At 31.6% G+C, this 20,059-nt stretch overlaps 5 protein-coding genes across 6 annotated transcripts; 2 read left to right on the plus strand and 3 right to left on the minus strand.

Moving 5' to 3' along the window:
* LOC125065151 (NADH dehydrogenase [ubiquinone] 1 alpha subcomplex assembly factor 2) lies at positions 1-1,084 on the minus strand. The gene is made up of 3 exons (XM_047672624.1): positions 852-1,084; positions 624-774; positions 1-235 (listed from the first exon to the last, which is right to left on the minus strand). Exons 1-3 carry the CDS (start codon positions 937-939, stop codon positions 37-39), a joined length of 438 nt encoding a protein of 145 aa, XP_047528580.1. The 5' UTR covers positions 940-1,084; the 3' UTR covers positions 1-36.
* A 533-nt stretch (positions 1,085-1,617) lies between these two features.
* Positions 1,618-4,026, plus strand: LOC125065708 (tax1-binding protein 3 homolog). Its single transcript, XM_047673486.1, has 3 exons — positions 1,618-1,821; positions 1,913-2,041; positions 2,363-4,026. The coding sequence occupies exons 1-3, from the start codon at positions 1,768-1,770 to the stop codon at positions 2,549-2,551; spliced, it is 372 nt and encodes a 123-aa protein (XP_047529442.1). The 5' UTR covers positions 1,618-1,767; the 3' UTR covers positions 2,552-4,026.
* A 389-nt stretch (positions 4,027-4,415) lies between these two features.
* On the minus strand, positions 4,416-5,525 carry LOC125065717 (NADH dehydrogenase [ubiquinone] 1 alpha subcomplex subunit 5). Its single transcript, XM_047673498.1, has 3 exons — positions 5,387-5,525; positions 5,040-5,201; positions 4,416-4,914 (listed from the first exon to the last, which is right to left on the minus strand). The coding sequence occupies exons 1-3, from the start codon at positions 5,402-5,404 to the stop codon at positions 4,738-4,740; spliced, it is 357 nt and encodes a 118-aa protein (XP_047529454.1). The 5' UTR covers positions 5,405-5,525; the 3' UTR covers positions 4,416-4,737.
* Positions 5,526-6,188: 663 nt separating this feature from the next.
* On the plus strand, positions 6,189-11,092 carry LOC125066700 (E3 ubiquitin-protein ligase Topors). The gene is made up of 5 exons (XM_047674927.1): positions 6,189-6,336; positions 6,905-7,127; positions 7,345-7,514; positions 8,459-8,668; positions 8,756-11,092. The coding sequence occupies exons 2-5, from the start codon at positions 6,921-6,923 to the stop codon at positions 10,245-10,247; spliced, it is 2,079 nt and encodes a 692-aa protein (XP_047530883.1). The 5' UTR covers positions 6,189-6,336; positions 6,905-6,920; the 3' UTR covers positions 10,248-11,092.
* A 745-nt stretch (positions 11,093-11,837) lies between these two features.
* Positions 11,838-19,765, minus strand: LOC125077605 (mitogen-activated protein kinase p38b-like). 2 transcript variants are annotated; one of them, XM_047689585.1, is made up of 9 exons: positions 19,536-19,765; positions 18,959-19,095; positions 18,214-18,407; positions 17,594-17,703; positions 16,442-16,566; positions 15,096-15,175; positions 14,027-14,148; positions 13,666-13,796; positions 11,838-13,206 (listed from the first exon to the last, which is right to left on the minus strand). In XM_047689585.1, exons 1-9 carry the CDS (start codon positions 19,637-19,639, stop codon positions 13,127-13,129), a joined length of 1,083 nt encoding a protein of 360 aa, XP_047545541.1. In that variant the 5' UTR covers positions 19,640-19,765; the 3' UTR covers positions 11,838-13,126. The 2 variants fall into 2 exon arrangements, with proteins under 2 accessions (XP_047545541.1, XP_047545532.1); XM_047689576.1 differs by lacking the exon at positions 15,096-15,175 and adding an exon at positions 15,843-15,922 and having other exon boundaries at positions 19,536-19,764.
* Positions 19,766-20,059: the final 294 nt, after the last annotated feature.

Genomic DNA, 20,059 nt, shown 5'->3' on the forward strand with positions numbered 1-20,059 from the left:
TTTACAATAATAAATACTATATACTGTGTTCAGGTTTCAATTTCTATATTTATTGGTTGGATCTCCAGGGGTGAATTCTGAATAAGTTGGAAACGATTCATGACCTTTTTCTACTGGTTCTGGTAGAGAACCACCATCTATCAACCTCTGCTTTTCAATCTTCGCAGCATTAACCTTCTTCATTTCTGCAATGGCAAGGTTCTTTGCTATTTCTTCTTCTGTTGGTGGTTCTATTCTGTAAAAATTATAAAGCAACATTTTTGATATCAGCATTTATGCACTTCTTACTGTCAAGGTCTACAGCTAATGAAAGAGTTTAATCGTATTATTCTGAGTTTGTAGTATGTCAAGATTTTAATAAACAATAAAAAACTGATTATTTTACTAGAAGTTATGTTACGTTTTGTTTTGTCATATAAATCATCATTCTCTCAGATGAAGTCGTATATAAAGAAGCATGATTTTCATGTATACAATTTTATGGCAGCCATTACTTTCTGAAGGCTTATCTATACAGTAAGTGTGACTGTAAAAAATAATTTATCCACCACAACATACATATGGTTGCTTTCTTTGCTGTGTACAAAATTAATATTACATATAGTTATTTTACATATATATACCTCCTCATTCTTAGCCACGCTTCCCATTCAGCAGGTAATGGATCTTGAAAATCAAGACCCTTCGGTGGGTCATACCAACGTGAAGGCTTCCTCTTTCCTTTACTCGGATCTGCAGGGATTTCATAGTAAACATTTCCAATATAATCTTTGCCTGAAAAGAAACATCAATTATTGTACTATTCAATTGTAAAATATTATACTTAGTGTTTAAAAAATATATATATATACCTATATTTTTTCCTTGAATTTGTCGTGGTTTAAGGGAATTTATAAAATTTCTGAATACTATTCTCCAAACGTGTCTATGTTCACCCATTGCAAAAAAGTTAAATTTAATAATAGGAATTTATTTGTTGCAAATCACACTATTAATAATTTGTTATATTATTTTCGTTTCATCGATAATTGTTTCTTGATCTTACAATTGCGTTTTTTATTAAAAAGTCATAACAGACCGTCAGACTTAAAAGTAAATGTCAATTTCAAATATAATAGTCAAAGATAAATAATTACTTTATATTATTTTTGGCTTATATTTAACAGCCTTAGATTTCGTTTTTAAATTCTTACTTAAAGTCAACAACCGTGAATATTTTTAAACAAAATGTAGCTTATTATTTATTACTCATTTATTATTCATTTTGAATTACTTTATTCCTCTAAATGTTAGCTTCCCAGCCTACAAAATTTAATTAAATTCAAAATAAAAAAATACAATTTAGCGTAAAAACAGCAATCGCAATAACCATAAAAACTAATATCATTACCAATGTAAACGATGGATAATATTTCTTACGGTGTCAATATCCATGGGTATCGGGGCGGCGGTGAGCACTTCCCATACGCCATTCGGCCTGGCCAGCACCCCATTTAAAAAAAAATCTGAAAATAATCTGCGCATCACTTAATAAATATATCTTATTTCATATATGTGTACAGAGTAAAGAAAAATAGTTGTTATTGTACTCTGTGGAGTTTACAGTACAGATACAGGTTGCTTGTCAAGTACATGAAGTACTGTCAAGAGTATACTCAACGTTGATTGATAAATTTTATAATATTTCTGAGATTTCAAACGCATAAGGATATAGTTATTATAAATAATTAAATTTTACTATAAACAAATCAACTTTAAACCGCAATCATGGCGAAAATGGCTTTTCAACACCAAGCCGGAACGGCAATGGAATGTCTTAGTGTTAGTTCGGAGACCACTCCCAGTTCTTGTTTTGTTTTCTCTTTATTGTTTTTCTCAAAGTAAGTATTTTTTATATTTAAACATCCCGCAGATTCCAATTACGCTCCAAAAAGAGGCCGGTGTTGATGCAGAAGGTCGAGAAGTTATGAAATGTGGGTTCAAAATCGGCGGTGGTATTGACCAAGACTATCGTAAGAGCCCCCAGGGCTATACGGACAACGTAAGTACATAATAACATTACAAGTACATTTATATTAACGTAAGTAGATTAATACAATAATTATGTTTTGTATTATATGTAAAATGAATACATTTATTTTGAATTTGTTTTTTTTAATTATATTAGTCATTATTGATAACTCGTTTTTGATATTATTTAAATTAATGATATTTGTTCTTAATCTGTTTTATCTTAAGCTCAACCATTCAATTATATGGAAATAGGTAATAATAAATTAATCAACAATTTTTATTATTTTACTCTAATAATAATGATTTATTCATACGTTACTATATATATATTCATTGTCATTATTTATAGGGTATATATGTAACAGAAGTTCATGAAGGAAGCCCTGCTGCAAAAGCAGGTCTACGGATGCATGACAAAATTTTACAATGCAATGGATATGACTTCACGATGGTAACACATAAAAAAGCTGTTAGTTACATTAAAAAACACCCTGTCCTGAACCTACTCGTAGCTAGGAAAGGGGTTACATCTACATAACTGGAGATGTAAAGGTTATTTTAAATATTTCTTTTAAGTTGAAAGAGTTCAAAGGCAAGTATTGTAGAATGAGTAATTTTTATAAAGTTATTTATTTTTAGACATATTGAGCACTTAGTTTGTATATTGAAGAACTCAGTAATATTATATTTTGTTGTTAGTTATTTTCATGGTTCGGTAACTTATATTAACAGTTAACACCATTTAAATGAGTGAGTTACCATTGTAATGTTTACAAAACTTAAGAGTTGGGTAAATCCATATTGTCACGCAGATGACATGTGACCTGCAGTATAAACAAAATGATTAATGAATTTCTCATAATATATAAAGAATAATTGAACTATTTATATAAATGTTAAAAAAATGTGATGAATTTTAATGTATGAATCATTTATATGATATTTTTGTCAATTATTATCATGTTATGATAATTTAAATGTCAGATTATTTTAATAAATGTACATTCCTTGATTTATTTTTGCAATGTGCCAAATTTTTTCCAACCTTCATCCAACCCACTTATTGTTTCATTAAATAGTCTGTTAGTCAATGCATTAATTTTACTTATGGAAAATAATTATATAAACAATTTCTCTGGGTACTGCAGTGACATGCCAAAGAATAGTACAAGTAACCTATTCATAGATGAGAATCAAACTAACTAGTTTTTTCAATAGTGTTTATAGCCAACACAAAGGTGTTTTTAAAAAATCATTATTGCAACAGTAATTTATTTATTAATTAAGTTCTAGTATTAAGTCTTATATTTATTAAGGTTCAAGACACACTACTCAAACGCTTTGTATACCTGTTTTGCTGTGTCAACTAAATAAATATTTATATATAATGTTTACCTTCTTATACGTTCTTGCTAAATGGACTGATTAAATGAAACTGGCTTAATAACCATTTAGGAAGATAATGTATCCGCCAATATATATTTGTATTATCTATGCTACAAATGTTTATTTTTTATCTATTTATATTACTTTGCAAGAGTATGTTTATCTTCTGTGAGCTATTATTCTTTTACGAAACTATATTCTTTTATGAAACTATACAAACTTTTTTTATATACATGTACATCTTAAAAACTTACTCATGTCTATGAGCTAATGTTGTGTTATTTCATTCAGAAAAGATCAAGAATTGTTTTACATCAAAAACTCTTAAGCAATAAGTTTTTGTTATGAATTATTTAGTATATGAAACATTATTATCCGTTTACATCTAAATAAATAAAGCAATACATCTAAGTGCATTTCTTTGCTGCTTATTTTTTAAATATTTAATTTTATGAAATGGCCCAAGTAAGTTTCACATTTACTCTTTAAGTGAATAGCATGCATTTGGATTTGGAAGTTTTATTTTTGCTACTACAATTAAAACTTATGTAAACTGATATATTATTATGAACCTTGAAAAATAAATTAAAAAGGTGAATTTATTGTAATTTTTAAGAAATAATGTACTATAAAGAGCTGTTGCACCTGAAAATACTGTAAAGTGATTCTGTTAATTACAAATAGCATTAATTTAAGTTTTATATATCAAAAAATTTTGCGCTTACATATACTTAAATCTATAAAAAAACCATTAAAATGACAAGAAATATCCAATAATAATACATTTATTGAACATGCAGGGTTAATTTATAAAAAAAAAATACATGAATATTTCTTATGAAAAAGCATCTGGTGATTTTTAATTGATGCTATACAGTTATATTTTAAGTTATAATTGAGAACGTAATATTTGAAATTTTACATGTATTACCTTTGAGACATTAACTGTTTCATCGCTTGTATTGGTCACAAGCTTAGTGAATTTTTATGATAACTATACAATATTGTAAACATATATTATTAAAAAAAATCTCTTGTAAATATAACAAATTTGCTGCCACATAAGATTAATTAATAATGTAACTCTTTCATGTTTTCAACACTTTACTTTAACAGTATTACAGATTTGTAATGGAAAATACATTTGACATGAACATTCAATGCTATGAAATATTCATAGTAAGGGAACCCTTGTTTCAATAGGTTGTTCAGAATAAAAATGTTATTTAATTTATACTGGTGTCTCTTTATTTCAAACAAATTAAAACTATAATTGCATTCTACAAATAACGATGGAAACAGTTGTTAAATTCATTCTCTTATCAATGTGCAATGAGTTTAAGCTTTGGTTGGAGGCCAATCCCATTGTGTCTTTGGAGGCTTGGCAACTAATGGCTCCCATGGTTTCCAGACTAACATTTTACGTGCCAGATTTAACTCATTTTCAGCTTGAATAATAAGCTCCTCAGCTTGACCGCAGTTTATTTTAGTTTCAATTTCATATGTGTCTTTTGTCTAAAAATTGTAAAAAACATCAGGTATTAATTACTAAAAATATAACTTTTAAAAATTATAAAGTAAGAAACCAAATTGAGTAAGTATTTATATGATTGTTAAACAAAAAAATACAATAAAATTACCTGTTTTAAAACAGCTGCTCTTTCTTTAACAATCTGTTCAGTATATTTTCTATATACTGATGACTCTGGCATCTTTTGCAATGTTCTGAGAATTTTGCCATAAAGTGATCCTAAAGTATGATGAGGGTTAGGCGCCACAGCCATGCCCACAAGGCCTGTCGTCTGGAATATAAAATATGGGCTCAATTTAAAAACATTTTTTGCTATAATTATCAAAATTTAACTATTCTGAATTAATTGAATCCTTCCTAAAATCAATATAAGCCAATTTCAAAAATAACAAATGACTGTTATATAACCATTAACATTAGAAAAGGAATCTTCAGATATTAAATTCAAAGTGGAACCTTTTTTAGTAACCCCATTATCCTATGATTAATTAGAGAAAACTCTAATTTCCTACAGATTTATTCTGCAAATGCCTTTGATTTCGATATTTACTTTACAAGATTTTTGACATTGACAAATGACAAGATATGTTACTGAAATAAATTAAATTAAAAAAATAGGTAATAAGCGAATCAAAAATAAAATAGAATATGTATGATAATCATAATCAATATAACTATGCATTTAAAGGAAAAACTATTTGTGTGACAAAAAAATTGTTTCGATATATCGAATACAATGTAGTTATGAAGCATTAATTAAAATAAATAAAAGAAAAAACATATTATTATCACACAGTATCCACCAAAAATTATGAGATTTGTGCTTAATTTGAATTTCATACGTGTCATCTAAAAATTAGGATACTTTAGAATGTAAAGTTGAAAATATTCTAGTAATTCTTCTCGATACTTTTAATATTCTTCTGGGTAGAATCTTCATTCCGATTACTAAATATACCGCTTTACTTAATATAGTTTGTTAAATGACGATTAAAAATTCTTGTAAAAACCTAGGTACTTGAATAAAGATTTTTTTTTTGTAGTTTTGTTTCAAATATTATTTATCGATCTTAGAATAACACTTCTTTATATCTTATATTGATATTACTTAGTAATTGTAACCCATTTTATTACTTTTAATAATAGTGTGTATTTTATATATATATATTCTTTTTATTGCAATTTTTTAATAATGGCAATCAATGATCTATTTATTATTTATATTTGAGTATGTTCACCCAATACTGTTTCTTGTCAAGATACATGTACATCAGAATCACGCACTACGACAATAAAATAAAAATCGTTGCATTACAGTAAAATAGAGCTTTGCAGCCATAGTGCAAATGTTAAGAGCTAAAAATTTTGAAGTATTGATTTCGGTGTGATTTAGCCCTCATGAAAAGGTAATCATTGATTTGTAATGTACCTTTCTAGACTTGTTTGTCAGGATTTGAGGCACAGTAGGTGACAAATTTAAGTTCAGAGAAGAATTACGAGACTTAAAGCAGCCATCAGATTTGACTAATTATTACCTGGTGTTTATTTGAGTGATAACGTTCTTTTATTTCGGTTACCAAATTGAATCTGTTTTGATTAATCGAAGTCAATTTAAAATGGCCAAAACTCAGATCCAGAGTAGACATGTAAATAGGGATCTGAATTAAATCTGCATATATTGCTTTAGAGCCATTGTAAATTGAACAACTATTCAATTATAAAAGTCGATAATATTTCATTATGTCATTTATACATTTAAATATTAAAATACATACATTCTATATAACATTATTTTCAATTGGTGATTTGCTTTTGAACTGAAACATGGATTAATAAATTGGATGCTATTGCTTACAGCAATTATGTATAAAGACTTAAAGATACATTTTAAAGGTATAAATATCTATTAAATATAATAAAAACAAAATATCAGATAAATTTTATTAATATATGAGTGGGAATTGTTAATTACAGATAGGTGTTATCAACCATGGATACACTGTCACCAGCTCAAGATGACAGTTCAGGGGCCAATCCAAGTAGTGTTAAGAGTGACGATAGTAGTCCCCAACATGAGAGCGGCAGAAGTTCGCCACCACCAAAGTGTGCAATATGCCTCGGAACATGTCGCAACAAGTCATTTACTGATTCTTGTCTCCATCAGTTTTGCTTCAAATGCTTACTCACCTGGAGTAAAGTAAGTTATATTATTTATTAAAGTCAATTATTTATAAATATTTTGAACAATATTGATAGATAAGTTATCTGTTAATATCTGAATAAGTATGATACTAAATATTTGTTAGAATTTTATGGTATGTAAACTCCCTGTTATTTCTGTAACATAGTTTACTAAAAGCTAATACATAAATTTAAAGGAGAAATCCTTATTTCATTTTGTATTATAATTGCAGGTTAAAGCAGAGTGTCCCCTGTGTAAGCAAAATTTCAGATCAATTATTCACAATGTCCGATCAAACCATCAGTATGAGGAATATATGGTGGAACAAAGGCAGACTGATGAAATCGCTGATAGAATCGAAATCGACAATATCACAACAGCTACTAGAAGATTTAGATACAGGTAATATGTTTGTTATAAATAAAAAACAGATTATCTAAAAAATATAATAGAAAAATTGGGAAATTTCTGAAAAACTTTTATTACTTCGTTTAAGACTATAATTCCATGGTGAATTATGTATTTTAAATTAAAAATTGTCAGTCCGATGTCTTTTAGGGCTAGATAAATAAATGCTGATTATCAACTGTGTACATATACATACATACATAAACAGCCTGTAAATTTCCCGCTGCTGAGCTAAGTGGCAGAATTTCGTTGAAATTAGACACATGCAGGTTTCCTCACGATGTTTTCCTTCACCGCCGAGCACAAGATGAATTATAAATACAAATTAAGCACATGAAAACTCAGTGGTAACTGCCTGGGTTTGAACCTGAAATCATTGGTTAAGATGCACGCGCTCTAACCACTGGGCCATCTCAACTGTGTAGAGTAGTTTTAGAGTATTGTGTCCCTTTTAAAATACAAGTACTTATTATTGTGCAATGTCATGCTTATCTCGTTGCATCACAACTTACCCTTAATCAGAAATGATAAGCTTTTTGTTCACTCAAGAGTAAGTATTATCATGCAAATATAATATGCTGTATGGTTTTATAATTATAATTTACTTTTAACATGCTTGTGTGCTTTGGGTTTTAACTCCCATTTTAAAATGTCAATGAATATTTTGGTATGTTAATACCCCATAATGATTAACTTTTTAATGTTATCTATCTATTTCTCTTGATTCTGCCTCTGTCACTTTCTTATGAATGTATATTTTACAAAATTTATTTTCATAAAAACATTTTTCAAAATATGTTTATTTTTCAACATCATTAAAGAAAATCGAAGTAGAAGAAAATCATTTATATAAAACACCCAATAGAAAAAGCTTGCTTTCATGATTTTAACAAAATAAGATTTGAATATGAGGCCTTTGATGACATGTATTCGCCTAGGACGACGCTGACGCTGCCGCGGCGGGAGACGATCGCCATCCAGCAGCTGTTGCTGCACTACCCCATGATGGCGGACGTGTTCCCCCCGCCCGCGCACCGTCGCCGCTCCCCCGCCTCCTTCCGTCGTACCGTGTACCGCTACAACTTGTGGGCCAGACCACTGCCTGACTTTACTGGCAGGTTTAGAGACTGTTCGCCTGAATTTTACAGGTGATTATCACTTAGCATTTGTACTTGTAATTTGTACCAGAAATGATTTGATCTGCTAATACTTACTGGATTAATTTCATGTTATAGGTACAATGACTCTCAAATGCATCGGCTAGTACCGTGGCTGAATAGGGAACTACATTACTTGTTAAATGAAAACATTGGACACATTTCCTATGTCATTGCACGAATTTTAGAATTACTCCCTCAGTACCACATCAACTCGTCCGAGTTCAGAGAGACATTGCAAAGATATTTCGGAGATAGAACTGAACATTTTCTCCACGAGTTATACTGCTTCGCTTCCACGCCCTACGACATGACCGGCTACGATCGCAACGTACAATACACCACGGACACGAGAGTGTCCACGATGGTCAACGAGGTAATATCGAGCTCGGAGTCAGAGGCCAGCGCTGACTCCGACATCGTCATGATCTCAAGTTCCGAGCCGGCCGACCCGCCGCCCGGCCCGTCCCGGGCGCCCGCACCGGCTCGCGTACCGGCCCCCGTCTACCCGCAGAACTATATTCCCGAGCCGACGGCCGACAACGTAATTCCCATCGAAACGATATCTCAGTCAGATACAGACGACGACTCATCGGAGGTCATGGTGGTGGGGTACATAAAGCCGCCCCAGGACCGAACGCCGGAGGTCGTCGACCTTCTGGGCTCGGACAGCGACGTGATCGTCCAGGAAAACGCGCCCGCCGAGCCGCCGGGCGACACCACCGACGGTCGGCCCACACCGCTCGTGAAGCTCACGCTCAAGCGGCAGGTGCCGGACTCCGACAGCGACAGCGCCTACACGCCTTCGCCGTCGCCGCCGCGCCCGCGCCGCCGCCTCGGCTCCGCGCATTCGGCCAGCACGGCCAGCACGGCCGACACGCGCCGCACCACGCCCTCCCGCGAAGGCCGCTCCTCCGTCACATCCTACGCCTCCACTTCCTCTTCCCCCACCTCCTCGTCCTCCTCCACGAACCCCTCTAGCGACTCCGACTGTTCGAGGACCGAGAACAAAAGGAAGAAGTCTCGGAGGAGAATCGGGTACACCGAGAGAAATAGGAGGAAACAGAAAAAACTTTCTCATCGCAGAACCAAAAAGTCTCCTACCACTCCGGCCGGGCGAGAGAAGCGAAGTAAACGTAAGTCCCACTCCGGAAAGGGCGTCAAGTCCACGAAGAAGTCAAGCGAGGCTGTTCCCGCCACGGCGTGCGAGGAGCCGCCGCTGCCGAATCTAGACCAGCCCGGCACCAGTGGGACCTCTAGAAATAATAAACGTAAGTTAGAAAATAATGTTAATCGTCGCAGATTAAGCCGCGAGAGCAAAAGACTGAGGAGTGTTGTTAACGTAATTAATAGTCAAAAAAACTCTGGTGAGTCGAGTTGTAGTTCAAAATGTAGTTCAACGAATCGAAGTTATAATACAAACAATTTTACGCTGGAGTCAGAGGCGAAACCGGACGATACGGACCGGTCGACGGGCAGCAGCGTACGCGGAATGGTCACGGACTACTCTGATTCCGAGGACGATCTGCCCCTAAATCTTTCTATAGCGAACGCATTCTCTTCACTGTAAATATCTCAAAAACATAAACAAACATTGTGATAATTTTATATTATTTATGGATTAACTTACTATTTTAATGAGCTGGATCTCGAAAGGATCGCTTAGTGTGTCATGCATCTGTACTGTTAATTCATTCGTTCATTTTAATATTTGCTAATAGAATTAAAATTTAATGTAATATGTAAAAATCATTCAATTAAATTATTTATTTTAATCCAACATTTCTGAAATAAAAAATGAGACTCGGAACAGATCCTAGCATCATATCGCATGCCATGTTTGTAAATATTGTAATAACTGCTGTTCTCTTAATTTTTTTTTTGTAAGATATCTTTTCATTAATTTTCATCCAAAGTCTAATATTGATTTTCGAAAATTGCTAAAGACATTAAGCGTTTACTTATTGACCTTAATCGCTTGATTGTATCTAATACGATCATTGTTGAATAAAGTCTAATTCGAAGTAATTTTACTAAATGTATTATATTCGATCAACTGGCAAATCACAAGCTATATGTACAAAATTATTCAAAATACAATGTCGTTTTATATCACCTTTATTTTAGGATAATGTTAGATTTTGTTTGAAATACGGGTATTTTTTATCGAATTTGAAGATTCCATTATGATTTACAATGAGTTGATATATAGCGAGATGTTAAATTAAACCTGAGATACTTAATTGTCATAAAGGAATACGAATGTACCAACAGGACGTTGAGAATGTAAATACGACTACGTTCAGTACGTCTGATGAGGTTTCATTATTTTCATAGAAAAACTAAAACCGTAATTCATTTGTACAAAGTAAATCAGAAGTGCTGAACTGTGTCGAAATAAAAGTTAATGTACTCAATTAACCCGGAGTTTTATTACATTTCAATTGATAATTGTGAGAAGAAACAGCGATACGAGTGCTATATCATACATACATGTAAGTATATATATAATACTCTTTTGAATTATATATATTTATCATGTAAAAAATGACTCGCGACAAGATAGCGCAGTGTACCTATCAGTCAGATGAATGTGTTTCATTAAATTTCACGCACCAAAATGTGAGAACACCTAAAGTCTATTCCAACCACAAGAGGACAAAGTACTATATCTTACATCGAATTGACGCGATATTATTGGTCGAGAGCTTGAATAATCTATGATATTATTTATTGATATACGAAAAAATGCCGTTTTGAATGTCAACGATACTGTGACGTAACTTAGGAATTTAAAGTAGATATAAGTATTTGAATTGAATAGCGTTGTTTTATAAATAAAGCTATATAGCTGTACTATGGAATACGGTAAATCTAATATTTGTTTCTTTATTCCGTCTTCGATTGGAGTAGGCTTTAACGATCGGTGGGCATGAAATTGTTTCTTGCTTCAAGTTTCATTAAATATGTAAGTGAACTTAATGTGATAAAGTAAATTTTAATTTTGAAATTTAAATTATTGAGCATCCACCAACAGCATACATGGAAGAAACTCTAAAATTATAAAAATCGCTCATGGAGCTTAGTTTAGGACACAGTTGTTTTTATAAGCGAGAGAAATAGGACATTAGTTTGACATAACTGTTATAATTTCTTAAGAAATAAAAGATAAATTCGAGGTAAACTTATATTCATTCAAATACTAAACTTAAGTCAAAATAACAATACATTACAATAACAAGATAAAACTTGTTTGCACGTCGCACATCGAATACAACAACGTCATGTTTCAACGTCACTTCGGAAGAAAATATTTTAAATTAAGGATTTTCGCCACAGATATAAACATCAATGAACCAATTTTGCAACTATTGTGACGGAGTTGTACTTGATGTGGCAATTAATTGAAGGGTAACATTTCTGATTATGGCAATCGGTTTTTAAACCTGTTTATAAAACAATTATAAAATATATATATTTTTCCTTTCTTAAACTTATTTAAAAAAAAAATGAGCAATAATTATAGCCATCTAAGATGGACGGTATTTTCCAGTATGCCTTTTTCTTACAATAATATAATGACAATAAGTTCGATGTTATTGCACTTTTTACCTATTTTCGAAAAGCAATACAATATCAATACAAAGCGTAAAATATTTTAAACTGCATTTTAGTGCTCAATAATACATTAGGCAAATTTACACTGACACTGCTTTTAAAATTTATCCAAACAGATAAAATAGCCCTATAATTATAAAATATTTTATAATATTTAAAAAAAAAAAACAGATTGAATAGTGTAAGTAGTAAATAAAGCTCTTAGATCGTTTTTAAATCACTAAGATTAAAATAAAATACAAATAATTAACGCAAAGCTCATTAATGGGCAAAAGAATAAATATTACTTAAAAGATAAAATACGAAATTCATCGTTTTCAATAAACTCTACAATAAATTTTAATAAGACAACTTATTTTGATACATACTTGGAATAAACTTATTAAAAAAATGTCTATGAAATTATAATAAACGTCCATAGACAAGTAAGGCTGCGATCGTTGTAGAAGTTTTAAGTTTATTTATACTGTTACATACTGACCGACACAAAAGTGTTATTTAATAACATCATATAATCAATACGTATAAGAATTGACTTTTGATAACGGAGACAGACGTCCTTAGTCCGGCTTAGTTGCTCCCCTTATCAGACATTTTATAATTTTAATTTTATTTATAGTGGGTTCACAGGGCTTGATTATAGATGAACAAAAAATTAAAAATATATTATCTTTATAGAGAATACACAGGCGTATTAGTATACTCTTTGAGAACAGTTTTTTTTTTTTCTGTATTATAAAGTTATCCGGACGCCTGCTCCATTTATTACGTTCTAGTCCAATAATTAAAATGGCCTATGGCCTATATATTTTTAATACAATAATATGTAAATTACGAGGGGTTAACTTCGATCACCGTATTCATGTGCTGCGGATGCGGCTTGAACTCCACTACTTCTTTCCATACTAGTTCTGTAGAAAATAAATATGTTTAAAACGTTTTTGTTAACGATTAACATAAACGCATACAATGAATAAATCTCCCTGACTGATTTCAACCACAGCTGCCTTTCTTAGTGGAGCAACTGCGAATGCGTATTATAACTAGGTAGGGGCATGGGTGGACACAAACACGAGTAAATTTGGAGACCCTTCGTCTAGAAAAAAATAATAAGCCATAATTTAAAACAAAACCCTGAACAATGGCGCATACATGAGGGAGGGATTCGACACTGTCAAACTAAATTCCTTAACTGAAAAGCCTGGAACAGATCCAGAGATTTGAACCCAAGACCTCAGGATCATCAGCCGCATATAAAAGTTAGCCAGAGCACAATAATTTTTGATTACAAATTAATTTATAAGTAAATTGCTACGATACGACGAATTCGTCCGGAATGGTATTTCTAGAAGACACCACAGGCAGGTTACCTTTCCACTTGTCAACGGGCAACTCCATATCCTCGAAGCTCTGGTCGTAGGGCGCCGACACGGGCTCGTCCGTGGGGTCTGCGTACTGCGACAAGTACTCGTGCGCCAGCGCCTGCTCCGCCGTGATGCGTCTGCGCATGGTTAGAGGCAATTAAGCAATCACACATAGAAACAAATAAACACCACTATAGTTTGAATGAAAACACAAGAAATTTATGTTGTAAATTGTAATAACCAGTGTATACTCCAAAGAATACATCTATTTGGTTCTAATGTTTATACACACAAACCATAAATCAGCTCAGGTATTTAAAAAAATTGGAAGGTCACATTTTTGATGTTTTTATGATACAATACGCACTTGTCAGCGTCTAGCTCCAGCATGAGCTCGAGCAGATTGACGGCGAGCGGGTTCGCGCCGCGGAACACTTCGCGGAAGTCACGTCTCTTCAGTGTAGGCAGCGACTGGATGTAATTACGTGCCTGAAATTTCCAGAACGATAATTTGTAAAGTAAAAACTCGTTAATAGCTCACTGCTTGACGACTCTCCTCTTGAGAAGATTTGGAGCTTATTTCACTACGCTACTCCAAGACAGGTTATTAACGGAAATACATTTGCAATTTCGGATGCGGATTTTCATCTGAAACTGAAGGTACTCACGATGTTTTCCGTCACGGCCGAGTACGAAATGCATTATAAACAGAGCACAAGGATATTCTGTACTACTTGCAAGTGTTTAATATCTGCAATCCTACTTACTTTTCTTCTCCCAATAGGTATAAGCAACTCTTGCAGAGTTGCCACCCTCTTACAATGCAAATGTGCTGTGTGTGATCGTTTCCTTAACCTTGTCGTTGTACTATATTTAATTATAAATAATCCGTATTATTTTGTATTGTAAATAACGTTTATATTCTACCCATTTCCGCTGGTTTTCTAACGTTTTATTTACTAAGGTTGTACTTCAACATGAATTTAAAAATAATTGCATATAAAACATTGAAAAGTATCGCCAAGACAACACGCGACAAAAAATCACAAAGATCAAGACAAAACGGTTACAATGCTCACAAACTTTGAACGAGACAAAATTAAAAAAAAAAATGATCGCTATAATCGCGTAATAATTAAACAAAAACTTTTTTGTTTAATTTTTTTCCAAAATTAATATATTAATCGGCAATGTTAATATTAAGTTATTCGGATTTTATTATTCAAAAGCATTAGAAGCGCGACACGAAATCCAAAATTGATACAAACTGGCCCAATAATGAATTTTGTTATAAAACAAAATATTCAACAAAAATTTAGAAACGCCTCACTAGTGAGGCACAACAGCAATATACTCGGTAAATAAATATGAATAAATTTACAACAACATATAATATTGGGTACATTATTATCAAAGTTACTGATTAGTTAGCTTACCTCATCGCTTATTATTTTGTCAATCGTCTCTTGTTCTGGTTTTCCGCACAAAAATAATATTCTTGTGAGATGATCAATATCTGAACGCGTAAATGTTAAGGCAAGCACAAAACTTACACAAGCATAGTAACGAGACAAAACCAGAGTTTAATTGAAGCACCAGTCCAAGCACAATAAATATTAAACAAGCTTTTAATAAGTGCCCATATGCAGATTATTATAAACATTTATTTACCAATTCGTGATATATAACATCACGTACGACACGTACAAATATCTCTTTTCTGTAACCTCTTCCAATCGAAGGAGTAAAGTTAAACAAACCTTGGGTTTACATATTCTATACGATTTGCTAATGCCTCTGCTATATTATGTACTAAAAACGGTACTTCATTATCATATATTTATTTTAAAAATAATACTATGCCACTTAATTACTTAAATCTACTTTAATTTTAAATTCCAAGTTCTAAAAAAAATCTTCATCAATTTTCAAAACGAATCCATAATTAATACCATAGATTATTTAAATCTGGACTAGTGGTATCACGTAATTTCAATGTAAAAATTTTTTGTTTGTCTTTACTACTAAGGTTGGAATAGACTATAGTTTAGTACATAAATGCAATTTCAGATTTGTTTATGGGCAATATTAATATTAAATGCAGATTTCTCTTACATCTAAACATATTCAAGTATGTACATGTGTTTCAACCGGAATCTCCCACAAAGTATGGATATACTCACAGACTCTGAGGATATTTTCTGCATGAATTCCTGTGCTGGTGTACCAAGAACTTCCATGATCAAATTTAACTGATGAATATCTGTTGGTCCATTAAGGTTTACAAGCGAAATAAAGTGAATTTATGCTACGTCGAAAGCTAAAATACAGTGTTACCACAAAAAGCATTTTCTAATGTTTTAATTAATGATGTGATGTCATTATTAAAATGAAACGTATTTGGGCGCGATGAGAATACATTTTAAATACATCATTCAGTGAAACATTTCTAAATGTGACATTCGGATGCAACAGTTCGTCCAGCTTATTCTTTGTTGCACAGATCATAATTTTATGTTTTCATTTATTATTTAATAACTAATCTTATCCTATATTTTTTTAGATAGTAAATATTATATATAAGTGTTTGAAACTTACCTCAGTTAAAATTCAATATCAGACCTCTTGAGTTTGCTCATGCTCATCCTTTTTTAAATAATAATATAAAGTGTACAAGGTGTTATGGTACAAGTACGACATTAATTAAAATAAAGTTATATTAAAAAAAATCTACTATATCTACTATCTACGACATGAATAATTAGAAGTAACAAAAGGATACGGTCTGTGCCAGGGAACAGAGTCCTGCCGGTCAGTAGTTCGGCCATGATGCATCCGACAGACCAGATGTCAACTGTTTGATTGTAGTGCATCCAGTTGAGCATGATCTCTGGTGCTCTGTACCACCTACAGACAATATCCACGTGTATCACATCACAATCAAATACGATAACAAACGTTCACGTCATGTATGTTTGGCGCTTTGAAACTCAAAGCATACCTAAAGGGCCTGAAAACTTACATCGACAATTAGATTTACTAATTTTATTAAATTTATATTGAAACGAAGTATTTTTATCAAATTTTTCATGTTTCACACCTATCGAAGTTAAAAATTATGTTAATGCCACTGTTTTGAGTGAGAGGAATGCAAGCTAATAACTAAAGTAAGTATAGAAATTAACCTACGCCGACTGACTGTAGTCAATGTTGAATCGAGAGAGTTACATGACATCTAACTAACATTATAATATACAATATTTAAGATATATAACAATTGTAATAACTTAATTGATTTTATTTGTAATAGATTTTAAATGGGAAAAATGAGCATTCGTTTTATATCTATTAAAAAACACATGTGATAAATCTAATATGTTTGCATGAATTCATAAAATAAATAATAACGAGTTATATAATACTTAATATGGCGGCTATAAGACAAATAGATTCTGTGAAAGATGTGCTCAATGACATAAATGACCTCCCATTTATGTTATTACCAGATATTCATTCATTCAGAGATTCTTATCACACATATTTTGAGCAACACAGGAAAAAGTTGACAGTCTCAATATATTTTACGAAAGGATGTGTATAAATAACTAAATATATTATAAAAAAAAATTTACTACATGATTAGATAACATGGTTTAAAAAAAAAATTTGAATTCTAAACCTAATATGTCATTAAGTCATAAAAATAAAGAGATTGTACAGTATAACTAATTTAATTTATAAAAAAATAATATACCTTTTCTTTCGACATCATTTCTTCTTAGTAATATAATGTAATGTAATATCCTTCTATACATATTATATTAACAAACTGGTATTATAGTGTTAAAATGCCTTATTTGTTTCCCATGAAATCGTCTGGCAGATTAATTTCTAAAAGTATTCAAAATGATTATAATAATACTTCCATACATACCTTGTGGCAACATAACCCGTCATTTCTGTCTCGGTTGGTCGAGCCAAACCAAAATCTAATATTTTTAGTTCACAGTCTTCATTTACGGCGATGTTTGAAGGTTTCAAGTCCTAGAATTATTAAAGTAATTATGATCACCATATAATAGTAGTACAGATTTAAACTAATTATTGTAGATAACAATTTTTTCCCCATATTATGGAATTTACAACAGTCATTAATTGGTAGTTAAGATAAATTTAGAGAAATATTGATAGCTATTTTTGGCAAGCAATTTATAAAAATATTGCAAACTTTGCCCACAACTCGTGGCTTCCCTTCCTTGCATTATCTAATGATCTATATCTCACTTCACTATTAAATATCTCTGTGAAAATTATCAGATTGATCCTATGTTGATGTGTAAAGATAAAATAAGTCAATAAAGAGTTCTCTTTCTCTTTTCTTTCCTTTCACAATTCTAATATAATCATATCCTTATGCTAATTTCCTCTAGAATAGGTTACGTGGAAAGTCCTCCAATAAATTACTTTTTAACCAATAATAATAAAATATAACTTATCAATTATAAGAAAAATTCTTCTACAGTATTCTAAACCAATAGTTTTGCAGTTTCTTACCCTGTGAATAATTCCAGCCGAATGTATATACTTGAGACCTCTTAGAATTTGATAGACAAGGAACTGAACATGTTCATCGGAAAGCTTTTGAGTGCGAACTATGTTATTTAAATCGGCACCCATCAGATGTGTCACCAAGTAAACTTGTTGAAACTCCTCTAAGCCGCGTTCCGGAGTAAATACATCTAAAAGGCCTGCAAAAAATATATAATGCATTAATACATTTTAGGAGTAATATTAAGTTTAATCAATCACAAAACCCTGTGTATGTGTAAATGTAGATAACATTATTTTGTTTTATCATAGGCAGGTGGACTAGCTAATGGGTACCTGATGGAAAGGGGTCATAACCACTCATTGACACTGAGAGAAATATTAACTAAGCACTATGAAGTTCCTTGAAGATTGATCCTCATTGTTTGCTCCATTATGTTTAAGCATATTATCTTAAAATCAAATAACACAACTTAAAAACAGATGAAACTTATTTTGTACAATGATTTTATTTTATATACTTTTATTTTACGACAATAGCTTGAATCTTTGATATTAATTTGGATTTGCTTTACAATTGCATTTTGAATGTCCAACCATATATGTATAAGTAAAATCAAAAAAAAGAATGGTATTCATTAAAATTTAAAGACATAATTACATCATTCTAGCATTAAAATTACATGGCTATGGGAATTTTGGTAGTATACATATCTACCTATTTAATATTACAAAAGTAATTCATACGTACCAATCACATTTTCATGGTTCATATGTTTTAACATCCTCAGTTCCCGGTATGTTCGCTTAGCATGGACAGCTGATTGAAAGGGCCGTGCCAATTTTTTGATGGCTACTTTCATATTATGCAAAGTATCAATGGCAGAGCTGGAAAAGTTATTTTGGATTATACATTATCAAATCTTGTTATCAGTATTATGATTATTATATTATAATTATTGATGGAATCTTTGATTAATATAGTCGTTATACTTTTCTGTGTGATTAAAAAATGAAAAAATATGTGATTAAAAATAGACTAATTACAAACTATATACCTAGAAGCTATTTTAAGTTTGGTATAATTTAAGTTGGCTTGTATTTGTTTGTTATTTAATCAGTATAATCAATAGATAATATTTAATTAAAATTGATAGGACGTTCATGAAACCTGTTACACCCACACAAACCAGTGCTCTATTTAATTCCTTAAACATTTTTACTACTTTTATTACTTATAATCAATGCATTAAATGTGATATTCTTTACAAAAATAACTTAAAAATAAATACTGGCAACGTGCCTGTCCATTCTAAATAAATACATACCAAACTTGACCGTAAGCGCCAGAACCCACAGGTGTAAGCATTTGATATCTCTCAGGTACAATCCATTCTGTTTTATTAATTTCTACTGTATGGTATCGAGGCATGGTGATCTCCTCTTACAACAACTGCTTACAATTATATAAATAGGAAATAAACGTAAACAAAAATTAAGGTTTGCGTTGAAAAAATAATTTATCTCACTGTCACACGGCGCGACTTGCCAATTTATTGCCATTGGTATTTGGTAGCAAAATTGGACAGATAAGATAACACATTATTAAAGAAAAACTGTATTCAGTTACGCTGTATAAAAGTAAATACAGACAGGAATATTCTTTGTATTTAAATTGTACAAATATAAATAGGTTACTTATTGTCTCAATAGTTCATAAATATTTATTTAAATCTATGGATAAAATGTAACTTAAAACTTAATAAGCATCTACATCAATTTATAACGTTTCACGTTGCACTAATTTTTTACATTGAGTAAAAAAATCTACAAAATTTAAATTGATATCATT

This window comes from Vanessa atalanta, chromosome 1 (assembly GCF_905147765.1).
Source record: "Vanessa atalanta chromosome 1, ilVanAtal1.2, whole genome shotgun sequence".
NCBI lineage: Eukaryota > Metazoa > Arthropoda > Insecta > Lepidoptera > Nymphalidae > Vanessa > Vanessa atalanta.

Coding starts and splice junctions, on each gene's coding strand:
- LOC125066700 (XM_047674927.1), top strand. CDS start 6,921: ATGGATACACTGTCACCAGCTCAAGATGACAGTTCAGGGGCCAATCCA. Junction 7,515..8,458: donor ACTAGAAGATTTAGATACAG/GTAATATGTTTG, acceptor GTATTCGCCTAG/GACGACGCTGACGCTGCCGC. Junction 8,669..8,755: donor TGTTCGCCTGAATTTTACAG/GTGATTATCACT, acceptor TTCATGTTATAG/GTACAATGACTCTCAAATGC.
- LOC125065717 (XM_047673498.1), bottom strand. Junction 4,915..5,039: donor GAGCAGCTGTTTTAAAACAG/GTAATTTTATTG, acceptor TACAATTTTTAG/ACAAAAGACACATATGAAAT.
- LOC125077605 (XM_047689585.1), bottom strand. CDS start 19,639: ATGCCTCGATACCATACAGTAGAAATTAATAAAACAGAATGGATTGTA. Junction 19,096..19,535: donor GGCGCTTACGGTCAAGTTTG/GTATGTATTTAT, acceptor TAACTTTTCCAG/CTCTGCCATTGATACTTTGC. Junction 17,704..18,213: donor CGGCTGGAATTATTCACAGG/GTAAGAAACTGC, acceptor TAATAATTCTAG/GACTTGAAACCTTCAAACAT.
- LOC125065151 (XM_047672624.1), bottom strand. CDS start 939: ATGGGTGAACATAGACACGTTTGGAGAATAGTATTCAGAAATTTTATA. Junction 775..851: donor AATTCAAGGAAAAAATATAG/GTATATATATAT, acceptor GTTTCTTTTCAG/GCAAAGATTATATTGGAAAT. Junction 236..623: donor GCGTGGCTAAGAATGAGGAG/GTATATATATGT, acceptor TAATTTTTACAG/AATAGAACCACCAACAGAAG.
- LOC125065708 (XM_047673486.1), top strand. CDS start 1,768: ATGGCGAAAATGGCTTTTCAACACCAAGCCGGAACGGCAATGGAATGT. Junction 1,822..1,912: donor CGGCAATGGAATGTCTTAGT/GTTAGTTCGGAG, acceptor AACATCCCGCAG/ATTCCAATTACGCTCCAAAA. Junction 2,042..2,362: donor CCCAGGGCTATACGGACAAC/GTAAGTACATAA, acceptor CATTATTTATAG/GGTATATATGTAACAGAAGT.